The following is a 17355-nucleotide window of genomic DNA, read 5'->3' on the forward strand; positions in this document are numbered from 1 at the left end:
TTTCCACAGTTACCAGCAGCCCTCAGTGCTGTGAGCCCTGCCAGTGTAAGGGAGAGAAAAGCTTGGCCAAGAGCCAACAGCTTCACCTTTTTGCTGAGATTCATGTTCTCCATCTTAGCCTTCAGCAGCTTCATCTTATTCATAGTTATAGAGTTTTCAATGATCTGTTGCCCAGAAGGAGAAGGCTCAGCTTCCTCATCCTCATCTGTATACAAATTATACACAGAACCACTGCAAGGGAAACGATAAGTGCTTAGAACATGCGTGCTACCTGCCAAGTATCCTATGTACAGTAAAAGTCCTATGTACAGTAGCAACTATAGATCCTACCAGGTGTGAAACACTAACTTTATTTTGTCACTGTAAATGAAAAAAATAAATTTGAAAGCATTTCTTTGTCCAAACTGGCCTCAAATGTAGTACCTAGCTGAGGATAGCCTTGCTCTCTCTTCTGATCCTCCTGCCTCCACTTTCTGATTGCTGGGCATGCCACCCACACCAAGTTTTATATAATTCTAAGGATTGAATTTAGGGCTCTTGTGTGTGTTAGGCAAGCATGCTCTGTATTGAGTTCCGTATCCAGCACGTTCAAACCACATTTTGGAGGTTAGGGACACCGTTCACTGGGTAAACTGCTTGCCTTGCAAACACAAGTACTCAAGTTCAGTTCCCAAAACCAAAGGTAACAACGTGGCTTGTTTGCAATCTTAGCACGGGGAAGGCAGGGACAGGCACATACCTGAGGCTCACTGGTCTGCAGGTCTATCCTGCCCATAGAGTTTTAAGCCAAGACTATCTCAAAACAGAGGGTGGACAGCTCCTGACGAACAAACCTGATGTCTACTTGTGGTCTCTGCACGCAAGGGCACACATAAACTTACACTAACACACACACACACACACACACACATTTCTTAGGAGAAAACTATTAGGAAAGCGCTGCATCACTACTTGACACTGCTGAGCTGCTCCAAGGTCACGGCAGGCAGCTCCCTGACAGCACTGCTGGCTCTCGCTCTTATCAGGCACTCCTCACAGATTGTTTCTTTACAAAAACATACAAGGTAGATATTATATCCCCTTTTATTAATGCAAAACTGCAAGAAAGAAATGATGGGCCAACAAAATGGTTCAGGGGGAAAGGAGCTTGCCGCTAATCCAGATCCCCTGAGGACAATCCAAGCACTCACTGGATGGAAAGAGAAAGGTGTCTTATCTGCAAAGTGTGCAGTGGTGCAATCCTCACCCCCAGCACTAATGAACGAAATGTAAACAGTTAAAGCCCAATGTGGTGACGCAATCCCCCGCACTCAGAAGGTTGAAGCAGGTGGGTCTCTAAGTTTGAGGCCAGGCTCGTCACTATAGTAAGCTGGAAGCTAGCCAAGGCTTTACAGTGAGATGCTGTCTTAAAAAAAAAAATCAAAAACAAAAAAACTAATGTTTAAAAATAATATTTCTATTTACTCTTTATATTTCAATGTATTTTTATTCTTCTCATTACTGTCCTCCCACCTCCTCCCAGATCATCACTAGCTTCCCTATACATCCAACTTCATGTTCTCCCGCTCTCAAAAGACAAACAAAAGCCATGGAGTCCAGTTTGTTAGCCTACCCCGGAGTGTGGTTATTAATATGTTTGTGTTAGCCTACCCGGGAGTGTGGTTAATCTATGCTACTTCATTGAAGGAAATTGATTTTCTCTCTCCCAGAAGCTATTTGTTGTGAATAACTCCTTGGCTAGGGGTGGATCTTCTAAATGAAATGCACACATCTAAAGCTTAAAAGCTAACACTCACGTCTGAGGAGACCACACACACAGTGTCTGTCCACGTCTGAGGAGACCACACACACAGTGTCTGTCCACGTCTGAGGAGACCACCCACACAGTGTCTGTCTGTCCACGTCTGAGGAGACCACACACACAGTGTCTGTCCACGTCTGAGGAGACCACACATACAGTGTCTGTCCACGTCTGAGGAGACCACACACACAGTGTCTGTCCACGTCTGAGGAGACCACACACACAGTGTCTGTCCACGTGTGAGGAGACCACACACACAGTGTCTGTCCACGTCTGAGGGAGACCACACACACAGTGTCTGTCTGTCCACGTCTGAGGAGACCACACACACAGTGTCTGTCCACGTCTGAGGAGACCACACACACAGTGTCTGTCTGTCCACGTCTGAGGAGACCACACACACAGTGTCTGTCCACGTCTGAGGAGACCACACATACAGTGTCTGTCCACGTCTGAGGAGACCACACACACAGTGTCTGTCCACGTCTGAGGAGACCACACACACAGTGTCTGTCCACGTCTGAGGAGAACACACACACAGTGTCTGTCCACGTCTGAGGAGAACACACACACAGTGTCTGTCCACGTCTGAGGAGACCACACACACAGTGTCTGTCCACGTCTGAGGAGACCACACACACAGTGTCTGTCCACGTCTGAGGGAGACCACACACACAGTGTCTGTCCACGTCTGAGGAGACCACACACACAGTGTCTGTCCACGTCTGAGGAGACCACACACACCGTGTCTGTCCTTCTGGGTCCAGGTTACCTGGCTCAGAATGTTTCCAGTTTCATCTGAAAATTTCATGACTCTATTTTTGTTACAGATGAATAATATTACATTCTATAAGTGTATCACATTGTCACTGTCCATTTATCTATTGGTGGACATCTAGACGGTTTCCGATTGCGAGCTACTACACAAAAAAATCAGTGAGTATAGATGAACAAGTTTCCCCGTAGTAAGATGTATCTGCTCGAGAGCTGTGCAGCTGGATCTTGTGGTAAGGATGTTCAGCTTTTGATTAACCTCCACACTGACTTACTTCACCGTGACTGCACTAATTTGCATGCCTATAAGATGTGAAGATGTGTTGCCTTTTCCCTGCTTCTGCTGTTGTTTTGTTAATCCTGACCATTCCAACTGGGAGGAGATGAAAGCTCAATGTAGGTTTATGATGCCCTGATGACTAAGGGTAGTGAACACTTCAAAGTGGTTCTCAACCATCTCTGCTTCATCTTTTGAGAACTCTCTTTAGATCCATATCCCATTTAAAAGTGGTTTTCTAAACATTTACGGTTGTTGTTTTTCTATCCTACAACTTTCAGATGTATAATTGGTACACAATTTTCCCCTCCTGGGGACTGCCCCTTCAAACACGGTGTCCTCTGCTGTACAGAAGTTTTTATTTATGAGGTTCCACTTATTCACATTTCTTCTTAACGTTTGTGCTGTCAGGGTCTGGTTCACAAAGCCCTTTCCTGGGTCTTTATGTTCAACCTTGTTCCCTTTTTCTTCTATCAGGTTCAGGATATCAGGTGTTATATTTAGGTCCTGGGTCCATTTGAAACCCAGTTTTGTACAGGCTGGAGAGAAAGACGCAGTTTCACTCTCTGACCTACAACTATGCAGAATGACCAGCACTACTTGCTGAAGATGCTCTTCTCACCAATGTGTATTTTTGGCTCCAATGGAAAATATCAACTGTCCTTGGATGTCTGGAGGTCTTAAATTCTATTCTATTGATCAATGCCTCTTTTTTAATTAAAAATATTTTGTATGAATATGGGTGTTCTAGCTGAATGTCCGTCTATGGGCCACATGCATGCAGTGCCCTTGGAGGCCTGAAGAAAATGCTGGATCGCCTGGAACAGATGACTGTAAGCTACCATATGGTGCTGGGAATCGAATCCAGATCCCTTGGAAGAGCAAGCAGTCCTCCTAACCACTGAGCAATCTCTCCAGTCCCAATTTGCTCCTCCCTCCCCGCCCCTTGCCCCTGCCAATACCATTCTGGTTTTATTACTGTAGCTCTGTAGTACAACTTAGTTAAAATCAGGATTGGTCAGGATTGTCTTAGCTATCATGGGGTTTTTGTCTATTTTTTTTTTTTGAGATGTGTATTAAATTTTATTGTCTTTTTTTTTTTTTACTAGACATTTTCTTTATTTACATTTCAAATGTTATCCCCTTTCCCAGTTTCCCTTCTTCCCGGAAACACCCTATCACATCCTCACTCCCCCTGCTTCTATGAGGGTGTGCCCACCCACCCACTCTCACGTCTTTGCCCTCGATTCCCCTACACTGGGGCATCTATCGAGCCTTCATAGGACCAAGGACTTTTCCTCCCATTGATGTCTGACAAGGGCATCCTCTGCTACATAGGCAGCTGGAGCCATGTGTACTCCTTTGTTGATGGCTTAGTCCCTGGGAGTTCTGGGGGTCTGGTTGATTGATATTGTTGTTCTCTGAATGGCCTTTCCTTCAGTCTCTGCTCTATACTTTATCTCCATATATGCTCCTGTATTTTGTTCTCCTTCTAAGAAGGACCGAAGCACCCACACTTTGGTTTTCCTTTTTATTGAGCTTCATGTGGTCTATGAGTTGTATCCTGGTTATTTGGAGGTTTGGGGCTAGTATCCACTTATCAGTGAGTGCATAACGTGTGTTCTTTTGCGACTGGGTTACCTCACTCAGGATATTTTCTAGTTCTATCCATTTGCCTAAGAATTTCATGATTTCATCATTTTTAATAGCTGAGTAGTGGGTTTTGCCTATTTAATATTATGTGAAATTTATTTTTTCAATTTTTGTGAAGAATTGTGTTGAGATTTTTTTTTTTAAGAGAGTCACCTATTCTGTTTTGCTTTTGTTTTTTTTTTTTGTTTGTTTGTTTGTTTGGTTTGGTTTGGTTTTTCGAGACAGGGTTTCTCTGTATAGCCCGAGCTGTCCTGGAACTCACTTTGTAGACCAGGCTGGCCTCGAACTCAGAAATCGCCTGCCTCTGCCTCCCAAGTGCTTGGGATTAAAGGCGTGCGCCACCACGCCTGGCTTGTGTTGAGATTTTGAAGGGCATTACAATGAATCTCGAGACTGCTTTCAGTAGAATGGCCATTTTCACACTATTAATACTACCAATCAATAAGCATGTGAGATCTTTCTGTCTTTCCAGTGTTTTCAATTTCTTTCTTCAATGTCTTAAAGTTTTCATTAAACACATCTTTCATTTCCTTACTTATTACATGATGTGTTGCATGCATGATGTGAAAGCTGGTTTCATTCTAAGTGTCTTTGTCACTTGTACATAGAACAGCTATTGATCTTTGTGTGTTCTGTGTCTTGCTATATTACTGAAAGTATCATCTGTAGACATTTTCTGGTGATTCTTTGGGGTCTTTTACTTATGAAATTATATCTTCTGTAAACAAGGATACTCTGACTTCTTTTCCTATCTGTATCATCTCCTTCAGTTGTCTTTTGTTGTTGTTGTTGTTTTGTTTTGTTTTTCGAGACAGGGTTTCTCTGTATAGCCCTGGCTGTCCTGGAACTCACTTTGTAGACCAGGCTGGCCTCGAACTCAGAAATCCGCCTGCCTCTGCCTCCCGAGTGCTGGGACTAAAAGGCGTGCGCCACCACGCCCGGCTTTTATTATTTTTTATTTTAAAAAATGTTACTGATCTCAGCACAAGTTTGAGAATTTCTTCCCATCTAATTTTTGAGGGTATTGATTCTTCCTGTTTTCTAAAGATTTCAAGTATAAAAGTTGTTAATGAGATCACTTCAATTTAAAAGAAATAATTTATGAGTGTTTTGTCTGCACATATGCATGCGCACCACATGGGTGCCTGCTGTTGGGTGTTGGGTCCCCTGAAAATGAAGTCATCAGAGAATTGAACCCGGCTCCTCTGCAAGAGTTAAGTATTCTTAACCTCTGAGCTATCTCTCTAGCTATCTCTCAGCAACAAAACCAGGCGCTTAGTACTAGGAATGTGACTGTTAGGGTAGCCTTCATGGTGTCCCATAGATTTTGATATGTGGTATTTTCATTTTCATTTAGTTTTAGGAAGTTTTACATTTCCTTCTTGATTTCTCCCATATCCCAATTTGTATTCAGTATGCTGTTCAGCTTCTGTGGGTTTGTGTACATTCTCCTGTTTCTATTGTTGATGTCCATAGTGGTCAGACAGATACAAGATGTTACTTTAGTTTTCCCAATTTCCTTGCATTATGTCCTAATATGTGAGCAATTTTGGAGAACACTACATTGCTGCTAAGAAGAAAGCTCATTCTTTAGCGTCTGAGTGTAATTTTTTCTAGATCCATTTGGTTTATGATATTTAACTGCAGTTTATCTGGTTTTGTCTGGATGACCTGTCTACTGGTGATGGTTGGCTATTGGAGCCACCTACTGTGACTGTATTGGGGTAAATGTGTGGTTTTATACCTAAAGGTGTTTCTTTTATTAAATTAGATGCTACTGTGTTTGGTACATAAATGTTTATAACTATCCTATCCTCTTGACGGATCTGTATTAGAAGAGTATGCAGTGTCCTCTGTCTTCTCTAACCAGTGTTGGTCTCAAGTCTACTTTATCAACTAGTACAATAGCTGCTCCTTCTTGAGATACCTTTTTCCATCCTTCTACCCTAAAATGCTACCTGTCCTCGACGTGAGGTGTATTTCTTGCAGGAAACAGAAAGAGGGGTCCTGCCAGGCGCACGCCTTTGATCCCAGCACTCGGGAGGCAGAGGCAGGCGGATTTCTGAGTTCGAGGCCAGCCTGGTCTACAAAGTGAGTTCCAGGACAGCCAGGGCTATACAGAGAAACCCTGTCTCTAAAAAGCAAAAAAGCCAAAAAAAAACAAAAACAAAAACAAAAACTAAAAACAAAAAAAAAAAAAAAGAAAGAGGGGTCCTGTTTTATCCTCTTAGTTTGTGGGGGTTTTGGTGGGGGGACCATTAAAGTCTGAGTTATTATTGGGCAGGTTTGTGGTGTCTGCATGGATATCTGGTCTCACCTTTGTTATTACCCCAATTGCTCAGGTTGTGGGCCCGCTGAATGATGGTATTTTTGTCAACTTGAGGCAGGCTAGAGTTACCTGTAAAGAGGGAACCTCAACTGAGAAAATGTCCCCACCAGATTGGCCTGTGGGCAAGGCTGTGAGGAATTTTCTTGATTAACGATTTATGTGGGAGGGCCCAGCTCACTGTAAGCTGTGCCACCACTGGGTAGTTGGTCCTGGGTACTATAAGAAGGCACATTGAAAAAGCCATAAGGAACAAGCCAGTAAGCAGTTTTCCTCCAGGGCTTCTGCTTCAGTTCTTGCCTCCAAGTTTGTACCTTGAGTTCCTGCTCCAACTTCCCTGAGTGATAGAGTGTGACTGGAGAGTTGTAGGCTAAAATCAACCCTCTCCTCCCCAAGTTTCTTTCAGTCATGGTGTCTGATTACAGCAATAGAAGCCCTAACTAAGACACTGTGTTTTCACCTTGGGGCTCCTCTGGGATTCCAGATGAGATCCCACATGCTCCACCAGGAGCAGTGGGGAGGGACAGGACTGAGTGGGGTTGGCTCTAACTCTACTTCTGGGCTGGGATCCAGAACAGTAGACTGGAGGCTAGGAATTGAGGCTCTAGGAGTTCCTTCCTGAATTTCCAGTTCAGATTCCACATTTGGATTTCAAACTGTCTCAGATCTGCGCAGTGGGTGGGGTGGCTGACACTGTGAGGGTTAGGGCAGATGAGCTGGCTCGGAAGGTCCTACTTAAAACGAAGTTTTGATTCAAACTCCAGCTCAGATTCCAGGCAGCCTCGGATCTGCAGGGTGTATTAGAGTGGCTCGTTAGGTGAATGGGGTGGGGAGGGGAGCAGGGAGTGGAGGAGCAGTGGAAAGGCTGACGCGTGCAGACACTGGCACTGAATGTGTCGAAGGAGGACTTGGGTCGGCTTCACTGGGACTCAGTGGTGGGCAGGCTGGCTCACAGGAGGGGCCAGTGAGCTGTCTCTCAGTGCCTAGCCAAAGTTCTAATTCCAACTTGGGGTCAGTCCCCAAGGATTCCCAGATTGGCAGCAGTGGGTTAAGAAGCTGAGGCAGAAGGATTTCTGAGTTCAAGGCCAGCCTGGTCTACAAAAGAGTACTAAAACAGCCAGGGCTACACAGTGACCCTTCTCTAGTTAAAAAAAAAAAAAATTAAACTAGTTTTAAAAAATAAGAGAATAAGTCATATGGCTGAAGACCAAAAAGACAGTAGGTATTGGGCCTTAGATCCAAACAGTCAACTGTCTAGTCCCAAAGCTAAGTTCTCCTGTTACTCTGTTACAGAATCATGCATGACAATGTGTGACAAAATTAATATATGTGACAACTTTTGTTTGCCTCTATGTCGAAACCCTGAAAATGAAGGAACATGAAGATTTCTGTCAGTTTACCTTGTGAAGCCAGAAGGGATGATTTTGCATGATCTAATCTTGAGTACCATGAAAAATTTTAACTCTAAATATTTCTCTCTGCACTATGGTTTTTTATAACTTTATCCCTTAAGAAATAGTCTAAGCTGTTCTAATATAATTTTATGGTCACAAAAACCACACTCTCCTGTGGAATGTATATACGAAGAGGAATATTTTATTGAATACATTTTAGAGCATAAAACTATTTTTAAATTCACCTAATTTTTCAAATTATCTTTTTGGAGGGAAAGGGATTGGACCCCAGTCTCCCTCCTATGCTGCCTTGACTTGTGTGTAGTTAATTATGTAGGCCAGTGTGGCCTTGGGCCTTTAGCAACCCTTCTGCCTCTGTCTCCCCAGGGCTGGGATTACAGAAGGGAAGCAGGAGAAAAGGGATTTCTCCATGTTCAAAGTCAGTGTGGACCAGACAGGGAATTCTAGGCCAAGACCAGGGCTACACAGGCTGGGATTACCATGTCTATTAAAGAATCATGTTGTTATTCTCTCAACAATCATAGATTCAGGCCAATCATTTATGCTCAATGGGAAAAATACAACTAGACTAAGATAATATATAATTTATAATAATTTATAAGTCCCTAAAATCAATATATTTAATATTCACTGTTTAAAGATTTAGCTTTTATTTTTATTCACATGTATGTATGTTTGGGAGAAGATATGTAGCATGTTGGAGGGTATTCATGGAGGCTAGAGGAGGGCACTGGGTCTCCTGGATCAGAGTCACAGGTGGTTGTGAGCCACCTGATGTGGATGCTGGGAACTGAATCATGGTCTTTTCTCTTAGAAGAGTAGTAAGTACTCTTAACCATGACCATATCTCTCTAATCCCTATACTTGAATTCAATACATAAGCATTCTCTAGACCTTTAATAATATGATTAAATAACAAGAGATGGACAAATATGACATTTATTTCAACATGAATATTGTTCATCCCAAAACCAAGTACTAATTTGAGTTTTGCTTTTTGGTTGTGAGCCTAGCCTTTAACGGCTGAGCCATCTCTCCAGCCCGAGTTTTGCTTTTTAAAGGCAAGATCTGACTATATTTCAGGCTGACCTGGAACTCACTCTGTAGGCCAGCCTGTTCTCAGCTTCCCAGTGCTGGGAGTACAGACCTGAGCCACTACACTTAGCTTGCTCACTGGGTTTTGTTTTGTTTTTTTTATTTAAGGCAAGTTATCATTTACACCTTACAGTGCCTGCTTAGATTTCTCTCTTTTAAAACAAGGAAGCATTATTCACTAAAATTATTTAAGATAAAAAATTAACGTTTTGTATGTGAATGAGTCCAATAATTCAGCAAAATATAGCAAGGGGTCAAAGTTGGCCTGCAACCTATTGTGTGGCCTATGAACTAAATAGTTTTTCACAGTTTTAAATAGCTGGAAGAAGATCAAAATCATTGTATTTTTAGCACATACATGTATACAGAATCCAGGCTTCCTGTAGCAGAGATAGACTGGCTCGTCTGTGTATTACATAGCATTCTCCAGCACAATGTTGGAACTAACAGCTGTGTTAGGTAACACTTAGCACTGCACAGTAAAGTCTGGCAAGCTCCAGTTCTGATGCAGTCACAGGTATCACACATGGATGCTGTGCATCGTTATTTGGTACTGTCTTTTCTTTCTTTTGAAATAAAGTCTCACTATGTAGCACCAGATAGCTCTGGTGGTGGCCTAGAACTCCCTACCTACCCCAGGCTGACCTTGAACGTGGAGAAATCCCTCCTCTCCTGTCTCCCAGCGCTGGTGAGCATCACCATGCCCAGTGTTATTTTGTAACTTAAAAAAAAAAATCACTGTACACCAAACATGGACTTAAAAGCATATACATGTTACACAAGATAGAACTGACATCATTAGACAATGTTTTAAAACTGAGTCCCTATTTATTTGTAGGTCTTATAACAAGAGGCATCCCTCTGGCACTTTAGGCTGCTGTATTGAAGTCTATGGAGTATGCCCTAACTCTTCTCGGTAATGTGTAGTCTGAAGAACTATGGGAGTGGTGTGTACGTGGACATATGAGGCCACTGCTTCTCTCTGCTGGTGCTATAGGAGTGACTATCCAGGAACGGATTATTGGGCACCCCTAACTGTACTTGAGGTGCTAGCTATGGGCTTTATGACCTCTTTTTTCTAATTAACAACATTCCTATTGGTGTGCATGGTGTGCAGTGAATACCATGGTACACATGTGAGGTTAGAGGACAACTAGTCTCTCTAGTCTTCTACCATTATGTGGGCTCTCAGAAGCCGACTCAGGATGTCAGGCTTGCTTTCTCAAGTGGCAAATACCTTTACCTGAGAAGTCATCCTGCTGGCTCTAATGTCCTCTATTTTTAAAGTAAAGATATTCTCTGAGGTCCCCGCAGAGATGAACACAGTAAATAGGATATAATGGCTCTTAGTTAAGGTGGAGAGAATCTCACAGCAGATCTTCTCCACAAAGTGCCCCAAGTATTAGGCTCAGTCCCTAGCCCTATCTGGAAAGGGAAGCTTGCTCGTACAAGCAAACCGGACACAGGCATCGTGAAGAGAGAAGGAAAACTACAGGATATAAAATGTCACCACCCACTCAAATGACAGGCCAAAAATACAAAGTAAAGACAGGACTGTAGCCATGGCAGGGGTGTAATGCACTTGCTGCCAGTCTGAAAGCCTGAGTTCAACATCCAAACCCACACTGCACACCTCGCTCAGGTTGTACTGCCCACAATGTATGCACATGTGCACACACACCAATAAAATGAAATAAATTGTTCAACATTTCTAAATGGCAAAATTACCTAAGAATGAAAGAAAGAGGAAAGAGTCACAAAAAGTCCGAAAATTTAAAGAGAGAACTGGGGATATTAGAGCTATTGTTAGAGCGGCTACCTAGCATGTGCAGAGCCCTGGATTCTAACCCAGACAGGAGAAAAAAAGAGTAAAAAGGAAACAAGAGAAAGGTAGAAACAAAGTCAATAACATAAATTAAAAAAAAAAATGAAGAATTAAAAGGCAAAGAAAAAACATGAAGCAAAATACATGTACCAAACAATAGAAAAAGTCTTACTAAGAAAGGAGCTAAAGGGATCTGCAACCCTATTGTTGGAACAACATGATGTACTAACCAGAACCCCGGAGCTCTTGTCTCTAGCTGCATATGTATCGAAAGATGGTCTAGTCGGCCATCAATGGAAAGAGAGGCCCATTGGACTTGCAAACTTTATATGCCCCAATATAGGGGAATGCCAGGGCCAAAAGAATGGGAATGGGTGGGTAGGGAAGTGGGGGGCGCTATGGGGGACTTTTGGGATAGCATTGGAAATGTAATTGAGGAAAATATGTAATAAAAATATTAAAAATCAAAAAAAAAGAAATGTCATTTTAGCTGTAAAAAAAAAAAAAAAAAAAAAAAGAAAGGAAAGTATTGTTTCTACTGAAATAGTCCACTGTGTGTGGAAGAGTGAACACCCGCTACTACTCCAGTCAGCTCTTAGCATGTCTTGGTTAATTCTGAGAGAGCAAAGGCCAAGGCCAGGCACTGCAGGGCCCTTCTGAGGCCTACACAGAGGAGAGAGCAGCTATCTGCACTGAGGAGCTGGGCATGGCAGGCCAGCACTCCAACTAACCAGATCCGTCGGCTTGGTGCTTCAAGTCCCTAAGCTAGCTACAGTGTTAATGGGGAAAGTGAGTCCTGCCATCCTTTCCTGCTATCTACCAAGCACAATTGGCACAGAATTGCTGTATAACAGTCTCCTCTATATGAGCAAACTGGCTTTCAGAGCTATTCACTGAGAGTATGTTCATGTTTGTGTAAGTTTTTCAGTCCAGAAGGAGACAAGAAAATAAAGGGGCTTTTGTTTCCCAAAGCTGCAAGCTCCGACACACCATTCTCACTTCTCATTGCCAGTGTGTGCTGGGAAATGCAAAAAGGTTCTCTTCCAACTGCCTGGTCTGCAGAGTTCCCCGCAGTGGAGCTGAGACTGCCCTTCTGCACCGTGCTGACTCCATGTCAGCTCATGTCTAGGTCTCTGCCTAGGTACCGGCTGCTGTGCTGCCACAGCTGCACAGCATGGAGGCTCCCTCTGCCTTTGCTCCAGTCTTCAGAGTCATGGTTGCTTCATGTCCATCTGTCCACACCCTCTTAAGAAGCTACTCCCTAGTTGTTTTCATTCCAATTGATGAAGAAGTGGGTCAGTGCTGGGGGCCTCTAGCTGTGATTTTGACCCTTGCCATAGTATACACTGGATAAATGTGTGGACCCACCATGTATTACTACAACATCAGAATCAGTAGAAAGCTTACTGGGCATCTCTTGGATGGCTTTTAGCTCTGTGTTAATCAGTTCTCCATTGCTGTGACAAACGACGAGAGTGATTTAAAAGGAGGAGAGATTTATTTGCTCCTTATTTTATCCCTTGGCCACTTGGCTCTGTTGCCTCTGGAGCACAGTAAGACAAAACATGACGGTGGGAAGCACATGGCAGGGCAGAGCTACTCACCTCATGGTGGCCAGGAAGCCGAGAGAGAAAGAAGAAAGCTTTCAGAGGGAAAGGCTCTTTCCACCAACCCTGACAACCTCAGTTCAGTCCCCAGGACCCACAAGACCTCAGAGAGAACCTACTCCTACAAATCATCTGGTCTCCACATTCTACACACACACATGTACACACACACACAGGCACACACACACAGGCACACACATACACACACACACACAGGCACACACATATACACACACACACGTATACACACACATACATACACACAGGCACACACATACATATACACACACATGTACACACACACATGAACACACATATGTACACACAGGCACACACACACATACACACATATACACACAGGCACACACACATAAGCACACACACATACACACATGTACACACACAGAGACACACATACACATGTACACACACATGTACACACACACACACACACATACACATGTACACACACACAGTCACACACACACATACACACATATACACACACAGGCACACACACATAAGCACACACACATACATACATGTATACACACACATACACATGTACACACACATGTACACACACATACACATGTACACACACATGTACACACACACGTACACATGTACACACACACAGGCACACACAAACATACACACATATACACACACAGGCACACACACATAAGCACACACACATACATACATGTATACACACAGAGGCACACACATACACATGTACACACATACATGTACACACACATACACATGTACACACACAGGCACACACACATGTACACACATATACACACATGTACACACACAGGCACACACACATATGTACACACACACACAATAAATTTTTTAAGAGAAAGAAGACACAGCCAGTGTTATATCTTTCCAAGGCATATCACCCACACCTCACTTCCTCAAGTAGTCCCCACCTCCCAATATGCTATCATGTTATAGTTCATCAGGGTAAAATCTATTAATTATGCCTGAACTTGAGAGTTAATCGTTTCCCAAAACCAATTATCTGACAACCAAATCCGCAAACAGGAGGCTTTGAGAACTTTTCAAATTCAAATCATAATCATCGTGGTTTTTCTCATTATTTTTGGTATCCTGTACAGAAAATACACTGTTAACTTCATGACAATATTTGGGCTAAGCAGTAACACAAACTGAACTTACAGGCCAGCAAGATGGCTCAGTGAATAAAGGTACTTTGTGCAGAACTAACAACCAAGTTCCATCCCTGGGACCTATGTGATAGAAAGTTAGAACCATCTACAAGATTCCCTCTGACCTACACACACACACACATATAAAATGTATATAACAAAGCCATAAACCAGGGGAGCCAGGCCTGGTGGCACACACCTGTGGTCTGAGCACATGGGAGGTAAAGGAAGATCAAGAATGTAGGGCCAGACTCTGCTACCAAATGAGGTCAAAGCCATCCTCAGCCTCAAAGATGACAAGAAATTAGCTGGAGGAAGATGAAAGTGAGATGTGGAAAGGACATTACAAGCAAATGGGAGAAGGTGTATAAGACGTATGAAAAGCCAGGGAAACTTGAAGATGACATATAATCAAGGCACTCACGTGTGGAGAAACTGTTATGAAAGAATTCTGCTAATGACCTAAGGCAGTAAGTAATCTTCATTAATCTTTATTTATTGTTAACCCCTCTCTACTTCTAGTCTAAGGCAGATGTCACACTTCCAGTGCTAACCAGATCCTGACCTACTATGAAAACAGCCTCTTGCATGCCTTTAATCCCAGTACTTGGGAGGCAGAGGCAGGCCAATCTCTGAGTTTAAGGTAAGTCTGGTAGAAAGAGTGAGTTTCAGGACAGCCAAGGCCTCACAGCGAAATGCTGTCTTGAAAACAAAACAAACAAAACAGATATAGAAAGGAAAAGCAAGCAAGCAATCAGCCACTGGTTGTTAGTCAGCCCTCCAAAAGGGTCCAGCCTCGTTCCCACCCACTCTGAGCAGAACCTTAGGGGAAAGTGTAAGGCCCTCTCCTGGTGTCTATACCCACGCTCTATCCTTGAGTGTGGGTATGACCGGATCCTACTAGTCTAGTCAACTTACTGTGGTAAAAGTAAAGAGATTCTGAAGACGTAATTCAGGCCTCACATTAGTTTCTTCCGAGGCAATCAAAGGGGAGCTGAGAGAAATCCCTAGCCAACCAGCTGCCAGGAAAACCCAGAGCCCTCAAGCATCCAGTGAAAGGAGATCAGTTATAGCACACTGCATATGAACGTGAAAGCAGGTACGTCAGACACTGCCACCTGTCACCTTTAGTATAAGGTGTGAGCCATTAACACAGCACAAGCTGTTCTCTTCGTAGACGTCTGACCCCAAGACCCTTTTCCAGACCACAAGCTGGGCTGTCTTTTGAAAATTTTTAGCAATAGATTTTAATCTTTTTGGGAGCCTCACTTTAGTTAGCTGTAGTAACTTTCTTTCCTTTGCTGCTTGGCAAAATGTTTCTCTTCATTTAAAGTCACTTCACACAGGCCATCCCTAAGTCTCTGTTTCACATGAAATGAAGGCCAACTCATCTGGCTCCAGAGATCACAACCTTCTGCAACAATCACCAATAGTATAGCACCAGGACCCCAGCTAGTACTTAAGTAAGTGCCTCAGATAAGCCCGTCACTGGCTACAAATGGTCAGTATGTGCTTAATGACTTAAAGGTGAAGAGAGCTGGACAGACGGTCTCACCAGTCAAGGCACTTGCTGCCAAAGCCTCATTACACGAGTTCAACCCTCAGGACCTACATGATGAAGAGAGACAGCTGCCTCCCAAGATGTCCTCTGACTTCCACATGCAACAAGGTACAATCATGCCAATAAATGTACACACAAATAAAAATAAAAGTGAAAGGAGGGGCTCACATATGTTGAAATGGACAGAAACTTAAGAGATTCTCTTGCCCACCTCCTTCATTTCCCACTGCCTGCCTAAGCAATCAGTCATGTTTTCCTTCTGGTTTTACAAGTAATATACAATTTATGTCCTCTTAGCAGTAACAAAAAGAGGAAGAAGAAAGATTTACCCATTTTTAAGTAGCAGAGTTTAAAATAATACTGACCTCAGGATTAATCCTTTCTGCTATGTCACGGTTATGTAATAATATACTATTCTCACAAAACAATATTGTCACAAATAAATGGAAACAAACTATTTTTATAAAAAAATTTACTGTGTAAGAAAATTCAAATTTATAAATTATTTTTTAAGTATCAGTCATATGAAGGATAAATTCATAATTACTTATCAGGGAAGAGGGTGAGGGTACATGAAACATACTTGGTCTTATTAACACACTACAGCTACTTCAACAACCTAAGGAGCACACACAGGCTTCTGAAGTGTGTTATGTATTCTCCTTTACTAAGGGAAGCACGCAAATGAAGCCTATTTACCTTAAAGACTCAGACAGTGGGGTTAAAGTGCCATCTCCTCTATCTACCACACGAAAGAAATTCAGCTGATCTCCTTCCCGGTATACCAAAAACGTAACTTGTTTGTTGCAGGAGGTCTTTTCCCAGACCTCATCTCGACTGGAATCCATGTACTCAGCAAGCTCCCTGAGTGGGTCTTCCACAGGAACTACAAATAGAAAGATTCATCAACAGGCTTTCAACTCAGCACATTTCTGCATCTTGCTACAGCAACAGGATATAGATGCTGAATGTATCTATACTGTGCATGTGATGATACAATACACTCCAAACAGGCTCCTAACATTTTTATATTTTATATAGCACCCCTTATTAGTTTTTAAAGAACTTAATGAGTACTGCATTTTCATATTTCCCCTCCTTCCCTCCAATCCTTACTGTGTCTCTTCTAAATCTGCTCAAATTCATGGCTTGCTTTGTATTAATATGAAACAAAAAATGCATTATTATGCTGCATGCCTAAAGACATGCTTAAATAAAAACATGAGGTCACTTATATTCCTGTACAAAGACAATTGATAGATTTATCTATTGTTATTTTAGCTAAATCCCTTCAGCCTTCTCTGCTTTTAAACACTGGTTCAAACAATCAATCACTTAAATGTATTATAAATCCCACTTACTTTAGATTATAAAATAATCATGAGAAAGACGGTATACACACCACATACCACACTCACACACACACATACACAATTGGGAGATACATTCAAGCAATTAGAGGCAAGAGAGAGTTAGAGACAAGATTCCTTAGGAGAGTGAATATCCAGCATGCCCAAGTCCCTGGGTTTAGTCTGTACCAGCGAAAGAAAACAACAAAATAAAGCAACAACAGCAAAGGAAATCTCTTTCTGCTTTAAGAATAGATTCTTTCTACAGCTGTTCCTTGAAGCAGTTAAAAAGGCACAAGAAAGCATAAGGAAGGCCACTGGTGTGCTAAACTGCACTGCATCAAGGATCAGCAGGTGTTTCCTCAAAGGCTCCTCTCATGACTCAGCGTCTTAGCCAGGGTGTGTGTGTCCAACCAGAGCATAGGAGACTCACACAGACCTACTGGAGTCATGACACTCTTCACAACTGGCAGCCCAGTGATAGCCAG

General features: G+C 42.7%; 1 protein-coding gene across 7 annotated transcripts in view; it reads right to left on the reverse strand.

Moving 5' to 3' along the window:
• Window positions 1-17355, reverse strand: part of Zfand4 (zinc finger AN1-type containing 4) — a 66182-nt gene that overhangs the window by 25774 nt on the left and 23053 nt on the right. For 6 of the 7 annotated variants that reach the window (XM_021165739.3, XM_029478824.2, XM_085840138.1 and 3 more), the window contains 2 exons: window positions 16218-16404; window positions 87-231 (listed from right to left, as the gene is read on the reverse strand). In XM_021165739.3, coding sequence (XP_021021398.1) covers window positions 87-231; window positions 16218-16366 — 294 coding nt within the window. In that variant the 5' untranslated portion in view covers window positions 16367-16404. The remainder of the gene's footprint in view (window positions 1-86; window positions 232-16217; window positions 16405-17355) is intronic. The other variant, XM_029478826.2, reaches the window with a different exon arrangement.

Source organism: Mus caroli, unplaced genomic scaffold (assembly GCF_978045245.1).
Source record: "Mus caroli unplaced genomic scaffold, Mus_caroli_1 scaffold_7, whole genome shotgun sequence".
NCBI lineage: Eukaryota > Metazoa > Chordata > Mammalia > Rodentia > Muridae > Mus > Mus caroli.